A 9711-nucleotide genomic window follows, 5' to 3' on the forward strand; every position below is an offset into this window, starting at 1 on the left:
ACCCCTTAGAATGTAAGCTAATGAGCCCAGCTGTTTGCAGATCACTTCATAAGAGCCGACTACAACAGTGAAACTATTGGCAGAGTCCTCTACCCACTTGATCCCTACAAAAGTTCTTCTATACCGACTATGTTTACAGCGCTACAGAATCTGTTGGCGCTCTACAAATACCTGATAATAATAATAATATATTTTTTTTTCCTGCATTGTAGGATCCTCCCCTTACCCCCCTCCTGATCCCCCCCCCCCAAACAGCTCTCTAAACCTCCCCTGCCCTAACTATTGCCACCATCGTAGGTACTGCCAGCTGTCTGCCAGTACCTGTAAACCATTTTTTTTAAAATATATATATTTCTTTTATTTATTTTTTATTTATTTTATTCATTTTCTGTAGCGTAGTTCCCCCTCACCTACCCCCACCCGCGATAGTTAATGTCACCATCTGTAACGATCAGGCATCTGCCCTCATATGAAGCAGGAGCACCGATCGCCCTCCGGCTCCATATACGGCAGATGCCTGAAACTTCAGGAGTTCCAGCTCTCGGCTGTAACATAACAGCCGAGAGTGCTGGAGTATATATATATATAGTCTTACAGTCTGATAGGCCAAATTCTGCAAGATGTATATACATGTCTTATTGAGTTAAGGAGTTAACTGTTTTCCAAGTAAGGCCACAAATATTTGATGCAAGCATAATTTCACCTTTTCAAAAAAGCTGTCTATTTAGGGCTAGATTACAAGTGGAGTGCTATTTATCGCTCCCACTCGTGCGCCAACTCAGCTCATTTCCTTTAATCTTTTTTTTTTTTTAAAGAGTATCTTAACGCACACTGGAGAATGCACTAACCCTATCATCTTCTTGCCAGAGCCTTGGCCACACTAACAGGACGCTTAGTTAGCTCACTGATAGCGCTAAGCCTGCTTTGGCAAAAAGAGGATCTGGTTAGCGCATTCTCCAGAGCGTGTTAAGTATTGAAGCTTTGAAACATTTACATTTGTTTTAACGAAAACAAATGCAAATGTTTAACTAAAATTTGGTATTCATGGACACAAATTTTCCTGCATATTAGGAATGAAAATTTAATATGAAAACCAAAATATCTTGGCTGCACATCTCTATTATTTACGGAAAGATCTATTACACATTCTTCGTTTAAATGCAATTCTTATCTCCTCATTTCTAAGACTATAGATTATTGGATTAAATATAGGAGTAAGTACTGAATATATTACTGCAAGAATTTGATCATAATACAAAGAATAACTTTCTCTCAGTCGCACGTACATAAAAATAATTGAACTAAAAAACACAAGCACTACTGCCAAATGAGAAACGCAAGTTGAGAAAGCCTTTGATTGTCCTCCAGAAGTTCTGATTTTCATGATAGTGACAATAATCCTAATGTAGGAGGTCATTATAGAGATGAATGTCCCCAAAATAACAAAACAATAGATTATAAAATCCACAAGGACATTAAGAGTTGTATCAGTACAAGCCAAGCTTAGAAGGGCTGGTGAGTCACAAAAGATATGCTGAATTTCCTTACTGCCGCAGTAAGGAAGCCGGGATATTAAAATAGCTTCAGGGGCTGGAAATAAAAAACCACCAATAAAACAGGTATAAACTAATTGAATAGTTAATTTGGAGGTCATTATTGATGAATAGCGCAGAGGATGACAAATTGCTACGTAGCGATCATATGCCATAGTAGTGAGTAGATAACACTCACTTACTCCAAGAGAATGGAAAAAATAGATTTGCAGGATGCAGTTAGTAAAAGATATACTTTCTCTTGGCTTCAGCAAGTTTACTAACATCTTTGGTATATTTACTGTAGTATAACAGAGTTCCAAGATAGACAATACTCCAATGAAGCAATACATTGGTATGTGGAGACGTGTGTCTAGACATATTATTGTAAATACAAGCACATTTCCATTAATCGTAAGGAGATAGGCAAGAAGAAGGCAGCAGAAGAGGATAGGACCATAACTGTACAAGGCTGGGAATCCCACAAGGATGAAGTCAGTTGCTTTGCTTTTGTTCCAATGTTCCATGTTTAGACCTGCAGTGGAAATATATATCAAACATGTTTTTGGTTAGATCTTTAATCATGTTATTCTAGTGGACATGCTATTAACATTTATAGCTCCAGACTATTACATTTTAAATTGTGTATTTTGTTTCACAGAACCAGATGATCCCCTAATTTTTTTGGTATCAGATAGTTTTAAAGCCTAACGGCTAGATTTAGAGTTTTGTCGGCATGCCCCAAAAAAGGAGCGTATAGCATATTTAACGCCACTGCAACTCTCGATACCAGAGTTGCTTACGGAAGCGGCCAGCTTCAAAAACGTGCTCGTGCACGATTCCCCCATAGAAAACAATGGGGCTGTTTGAGCTGAAAAAAAACCTAACACCTGCAAAAAAGCCACGTTCAGCTCCTAACCCAGCCCCATTGTTTGCTATGGGGAAACACTTCCTACGTCTGCACCTAACACTCTAACATGTACCCCGAGTCTAAACACCCCTAACCTTACACTTATTAACCCCTATTCTGCCGCCCCCGCTATCGCTGACACCTGCATATTATTATTAACCCCTAATCTGCCGCTCCGTAAACCGCCGCTACTTACATTATCCCTATGTACCCCTAATCTGCTGTCCCTAACACCGCCGACCCCTATATTTATTAACCCCTAATCTGCCGCCCACAACGTCGCCTCCACCTGCCTACACTTATTAACCCCTAATCTGCCGACCGGACCGCACCGCTATTATAATAAAGGTATTAACCCCTAATCCGCCTCACTAACCCGATAATAAATAGTATTAACCCCTAATCTGCCCTCCCTAACATCGCTGACACCTAACTTCAAACATTAACCCATAATGTGCCGACTGGAGCTCACCGCTATTCTAATAAATGTATTAACCCCTAAAGCTAAGTCTAACCCTAACACTAACACCCCCCTAACTTAAATATAATTTAAATCTAACGAAATAAATTAACTCTTATTAAATAAATTATTCCTATTTAAAGCTAAATACTTACCTGTAAAATAAATCCTAATATAGCTACAATATAAATTATAATATAGCTATTTTAGGATTAATATTTATTTTACAGGTAACTTTGTATTTATTTTAACCAGGTACAATAGCTATTAAATAGTTAAGAACTATTTAATAGCTAAAATAGTTAAAATAATTACAAAATTACCTGTAAAATAAATCCTAACCTAAGTTACAATTAAACCTAACACTACACTATCAATAAATTAATTAAATAAAATACCTACAATTACCTACAATTAAACCTAACACTACACTATCAATAAATTAATTAAATACAATATCTACAAATAAATACAATGAAATAAACTAACTAAAGTACAAAAAATAAAAAAGAACTAAGTTACAAAAAATAAAAAAATATTTACAAACATAAGAAAAATATTACAACAATTTTAAACTAATTACACCTACTCTAAGCCCCCTAATAAACTAACAAAGAACCCCAAAATAAAAAAATGCCCTACCCTATTCTAAATTACAAAAGTTCAAAGCTCTTTTACCTTACCAGCCCTGAACAGGGCCCTTTGCGGGGCATGCCCCAAAGAATTCAGCTCTTTTGCCTGTAAAACAAAACATACAATACCCCCCCCCCAACAATACAACCCACCACCCACATACCCCTAATCTAACCCAAACCCCCCTTAAATAAACCTAACACTAAGCCCCTGAAGATCTTCCTACCTTGTCTTCACCTCACCGGGTATCACGGATGCGTCCTGGCTCCAAAATCTTCATCTAAGCCCAAGCGGGGGCTAGACATCCATCATCCGACGGCAGAGGCTCCAAAGTCTTCATCCTATCCGGGAAGAAGAGTAGATCCGGACCGGCAACCATCTTCTTCCAAGCGCCATCTTCTATCTTCATCCGATGAGGACCGGCTCCATCTTGAAGACCTCCACCGCAGACCCATCTTCTTCCGACGACGACTTCCCGACGAATGACGGTTCCTTTAAGGGACGTCATCCAAGATGGCGTCCCTCGAATTCCGATTGGCTGATAGGATTCTATCAGCCAATCGGAATTAAGGTAGGAAAATTCTGATTGGCTGATGGAATCAGCCAATCAGAATCAAGTTCAATCCGATTGGCTGATTCAATCAGCCAATCAGATTGAGCTCGCATTCTATTGGCTGTTCCGATCAGCCAATAGAATGCAAGCTCAATCTGATTGGCTGATCGGATCAGCCAATCGGATTGAACTTGATTCTGATTGGCTGATTCCTATCAGCCAATCGGAATTTGAGGGACGCCATCTTGGATGACGTCCCTTAAAGGAACCGTCATTCGTCGGGAAGTCGTCGTCGGAAGAAGATGGGTCCGCGGTGGAGGTCTTCAAGATGGAGCCGTCCTCATCGGATGAAGATAGAAGATGCCGCTTGGAAGAAGATGGTTGCCGGTCCGGATCTACTCTTCTTCCCAGATAGGATGAAGACTTTGGAGCCTCTTCTGGACTTCTTCAGCCGTCGGATGATGGATATCTAGCCCCCGCTTGGGCTTAGATGAAGATTTTGGAGCCAGGACGCATCGGTGATACCCGGTGAGGTGAAGACAAAGTAGGAAGATCTTCAAGGGCTTAGTGTTAGGTTTATTTAAGGGGGGTTTGGGTTAGATTAGGGGTATGTGGGTGGTGGGTTGTAATGTTGGGGGGGGGTATTGTATGTTTTTTTTTACAGGCAAAAGAGCTTAATTCTTTGGGGCATGCCCCGCAAAGGGCCCTGTTCAGGGCTGGTAAGGTAAAAGAGCTTTGAACTTTTCTAATTTAGAATAGGGTAGGGCATTTTTTTATTTTGGGGGTCTTTGTTATTTTATTAGGGGGCTTAGAGTAGGTGTAATTAGTTTAAAATTGTTGTAATATTTTTCTTATGTTTGTAAATATTTTTTTATTTTTTGTAACTTAGTTCTTTTTTATTTTTTGTACTTTAGTTAGTTTATTTCATTGTATTTATTTGTAGATATTGCATTTAATTAATTTATTGATAGTGTAGTGTTAGGTTTAATTGTAGGTAATTGTAGGTATTTTATTTAATTAATTTATTGATAGTGTAGTGTTAGGTTTAATTGTAACTTAGGTTAGGATTTATTTTACAGGTAATTTTGTAATTATTTTAACTAGGTAGCTATTAAATAGTTCTTAACTATTTAATAGCTATTGTACCTGGTTAAAATAAATACAAAGTTACCTGTAAAATAAATATAAATCCTAAAATAGCTATAATATAATTATAATTTATATTGTAGCTATATTAGGGTTTATTTTACAGGTAAGTATTTAGTTTTAATTAGGAATAATTTATTTAATAAGAGTTAATTTATTTCGTTAGATTTAAATTATATTTAACTTAGTGGGGTGTTAGTGTTAGGGTTAGACTTAGCTTTAGGGGTTAATACATTTATTAGAAGAGCGGTGAGATTCGGTCGGCAGATTAGGGGTTAATAATTGAAGTTAGGTGTCGGTGATGTTAGGGAGGTCAGATTAGGGGTTAATAAATATAATATAGGGGTCGGCGGTGTTAGGGGCAGCAGATTAGGGGTACATAGCTATAATGTAGGTGGCGGCTCTTTGCGGTCGGCAGATTAGGGGTTAATTATTGTAGGTAGGTGGCGGCGACGTTGTGGGGGGCAGGTTAGGGGTTAATAAATATAATATAGTGGTCGGCGGTGTTAGGGGCAGCAGATTAGGGGTACATAAGGATAACGTAAGTAGCGGCGCTTTGCGGTCGGCAGATTAGGGGTTAATTATTGTAGGTAGCTGGCGGCGACGTTGTGGGGGGCAGGTTAGGGGTTAATAAATATAATACAGGGGTCAGCGGTGTTAGGGGCAGCAGATTAGGGGTACATAAGGATAACGTAGGTGGCGGTCGGCAGATTAGGGGTTAAAAAAATGTAATCGAGTGGTGGCGATGTGGGGGGACCTTGGTTTAGGGGTACATAGGTAGTTTATGGGTGTTAGTGTACTTTAGAGCACAGTAGTTAAGAGCTTTATGAACCGGCGTTAGCCCAGAAATCTCTTAACTACTGACTTTTTTCTGCGGCTGGAGTTTTGTCGTTAGATTTCTAACGCTCACTTCAGACACGACTCTAAATACCGGAGTTAGGAAGATCCCATTGAAAAGATAGGATACGCAATTGAGGTAAGGGGATCTGCGGTATGGAAAAGTCGCGGCTGAAAAGTGAGCGTTAGACCCTTTCCTGACTGACTCCAAATACCGGCGGTAGACTAAAACCAGCGTTAGGAGCCTCTAACACTGGTTTTCACGGCTACCGCCAAACTCCAAATCTAGGCCTAAGAAAATTGAAACACTGTAGCAGATTTTCCATTTTATCCAATTAGTGCAGTGTCTGCCACAATCCACGTGCGTGAGCACAATGCTATCTATATGGCACACATGAACTAGCCCTTCCCTGTTGTGAACGCTAATAAAAATTGCATGTGATAAGAGGCTGTTTTTAATGACTTAGAAACAGGCAGAAATGTAGAGGTTTAAAGGTTATAAACAATATTAATATAACAATGTTGGTTGTGCAAAGCTGAGGAATGGGTAGTAAAGGTATAATCTATCTTTTTAAACAATAACAATTTTTGTGTTGACTGTCCCTTTAAGAGAGAGTTGAGAAAAAATAAATAAAGAGTTAAACGATATGGCCTGAGAGATAAGTGAGAGGGTAAAAAGAGAGATTAAAGAAAGGAGGTTAGGAGAGAAAGATAGTAAAAGGAACATGAAACCCAAAATCCTTCTTACATGATTTAGATAAAGCAAACATTTTTAAACATCTTTCCAATTTACTTCTTTTGGAATGTGCTTCTTTATCTTGGTATCCTTTGTTGAAAATCAAATCTATATAGGAGTTAGGTGCTGATTGGTGTCTGCACACATTGGCCTCTTGTGATTGGCTAACTGTGTTCAGATAATTCCCAGTAGTGCATTACTGCTCCTTCAGAAAGGATACCAAGAGAATAAAGCAAAATTGATAATGGAAGTACATTAGAAAAATGTATGCTTTATCTAAATCATGAAAGATTTTTTGGGGTTTCATGTCCCTTTAAGAGAGAAAAGGGAGAAATGATAATTATTAAAAGAAAATCTCAAGGTCTGCTATGACCTTCCATGACTGTCAGCACTCTCTCCACTCTCTCACTTCCTATTTATATCCAGCTGTTGTCTTACCCAGAACCACCAGGTTGATGTTGCTAATTGCTGTACACATATTTTTGTCAGTCTATTACTGTATGTAGCATTATTAAAGGGACACTGAACCCAATTTTTTTCTTTCGTGATTCCGATAGAGCATGCAATTTTAAGCAACTTTCTAATTTACTCCTATTATGAACTTTTCTTTGTTCTCTATCTTTATTTTAAAAAGAAGGCATCTAAGCTAAGGAGCCAGCCAATTTTTTGTTCAGGCCCTGGACAGCACTTATTTATTGGTGGGTGAATTTATCCACTAATCAGCAAGAACAACCCAGGTTTTTCACCAAAAATGGGCCGGCATCTAAACTTACATGTTTGCTTTTCAAATAAAGATTCCAAGAGAATGAAGAATATTTGATAATAGGAGTAAATTAGAAAGTTGCTTAAAATTGCATGTTCTATCTGAATGATGAAAGAAAAAATTTGGGTTCAGTGTCCCTTTAATTTGTTAAGGTATAAAATAAAAAATATTAAAAAAAATTGCACAATAATGTGTTCACAATGGCTTAACATATGCAAAGAGGGGGTGGAGTAGTGGGTGTGGTGTGGGCAGGTAGTGGGTAGGATCAGAAGTGGCAAGTAACATTTTGACCTGGCTAGTAGCTTACAACCTGAAATTTTGAGCCTTTATATATATATATACTAGTCCTAAAGCCCGTGTACACACAGCGGTTCCACCCCTTGCTCTCTCTATCCCCCCTCTTTTCTGCTCTCTGTCTCCCTCCTCTCTTTTGTTCTCTCTCTCCCCCTCTCTTTTCCTCCATCTCTTTTGCGCTCTATCTCCCCCTCTCTTTGCGCTCTCCTCCTCACTTTTGCTCTCTCTCTTTCACTCCCCTCTCTTTCACCCCCTCTCTTTTGCTCTCTCTCTCTCCCCTCTCTTTTGCTCTCTCTCCCATCTCTTTTGCTCTCTCTCTCCCCTCTCTTTTGCTCTCTTCCCCATCTCTTTTGCTTTCCCCCCTCTCTTTTGCTCTCTCTCCCCCTTCTCTTTTGCTGTCTCTCTCCCCTCTCTTTTGCTCCCTCTATCCCCCCTCTTTTTTGCTTTCTCTCTCTCCCCCCTCTTTTTTGCTCTCTCTCTGCCCCCCCCTTCTTTTTTGTTCTCTCTCTCTCCCCCCTTTTTTTTTTGCTCTCTCTCTCCCCCCTCTCTTTTGCTCTCTCTCTCCCCTCTTTTGCTCTCTATATCCCCCTCTTTTGCTCTCTCTCTCCCCCACTCTCTTTTGCTCTCTCTATCCCCCCTCTTTTGCTCTCTCTCTCTCCCCTTTCTTTTGCTCTCTTTCCCACCTCTCGTTTGCTGTCTTTCTCCCCCTCTCTTTTGCTCTCTCTCTCCCCTCTCTTATGCTCTCTCTCACCCCTCTCTTATGCTCTCTCTCTGTTCTCTTTTGCGCTCTCTCTCTGCCCTCTTTTGCGCTCTCTGCCCTCTTATGCGCTCTCCCCCTCTCTTTTGCTGTCTCTCTCCACTTTCTCCCCCCTCTCTTTTGCTGTATCTCTTCCTCTCTTTTGCTCTCTCTATCTACCCTTTTTTGATCCCTCTCTCCCTCCCCTTTCTTTTGCTCTCCCTCCCCCCTCTCTTTTGATGTCTCTCTTCCTCTCTCTATCTCCCCTCTTTTGAGCTCTCCCTCCCCCTCTCTTTTGCTGTCTCTCTCCCTCTCTTTTGCTCTCACTATCTCATCTCTTTTGATCTCACTCTCCCCCTGTGTCTCTAAGTCTCTTTTGCTCTCTCCCTAATCCCCACTCTTTGGAGCTCTTTTGAGCTCTCGACACGGCCCCGCCCACACCCCGCATGGCCCGCCCATGTCACGGCTGCCCGGCTCTGCCCCGTCCGGTCACGCCCACATCACGCCCGGCCACGCCCATGCCCAGCCGGCCCATTACTCACTCTGCAGTGTTGAAGGCCAGGTGTGTTTGTCCTCATGTGCAGTGTCTACTGCGCATGACAGCTTCGGACAAACACACTTGGCCTTTTATTATATAGGATATATATATATATATATATATATATATATAGTAGTGTATAGGATAAAGCACTCTCTGGACTTCAGACTTCAAGCGTGATAAAATTTATTAATACACTTAATACATTTTATCACGCTTGAAGTCTGAAGTCCAGAGAGTGCTTTATCCTATACACTACTATTGATTCTTTGAGAGCACCCTGGCAGTTGAACTGTTGGTGAGAGTGCATATACCTATGAACTTTCTTTATATATATATATATATATATATATATATATATATATATATATATATATATATATATATATATATATATATCTCTATATATATCTATATATATATATATATATATATATATATATATATATATATAGTGTGAACATATGTATTTCTATTTATGTGTATTGTTTTGTAAATACATAAATTATTTCCATATTTATCTGTATATACATATATATATATATATATATATATATATATATATATAATGCT

General features: G+C 39.4%; 1 protein-coding gene across 1 annotated transcript; it reads right to left on the reverse strand.

The window, feature by feature from the left end:
- Window positions 1–1120: 1120 nt before the first annotated feature.
- On the reverse strand, window positions 1121–2059 carry LOC128638866 (olfactory receptor 6N1-like). Its single transcript, XM_053690996.1, has one exon. It carries the CDS (start codon window positions 2057–2059, stop codon window positions 1121–1123), a length of 939 nt encoding a protein of 312 aa, XP_053546971.1.
- Window positions 2060–9711: the final 7652 nt, after the last annotated feature.

Source organism: Bombina bombina, chromosome 8, assembly GCF_027579735.1.
Source record: "Bombina bombina isolate aBomBom1 chromosome 8, aBomBom1.pri, whole genome shotgun sequence".
Classification (NCBI taxonomy): Eukaryota; Metazoa; Chordata; class Amphibia; order Anura; family Bombinatoridae; genus Bombina; species Bombina bombina.

What these genes read in the sequence shown, in the direction of transcription:
- LOC128638866 (XM_053690996.1), bottom strand. Translation starts at nt 2,059, where the DNA reads ATGGAACATTGGAACAAAAGCAAAGCAACTGACTTCATCCTTGTGGGA.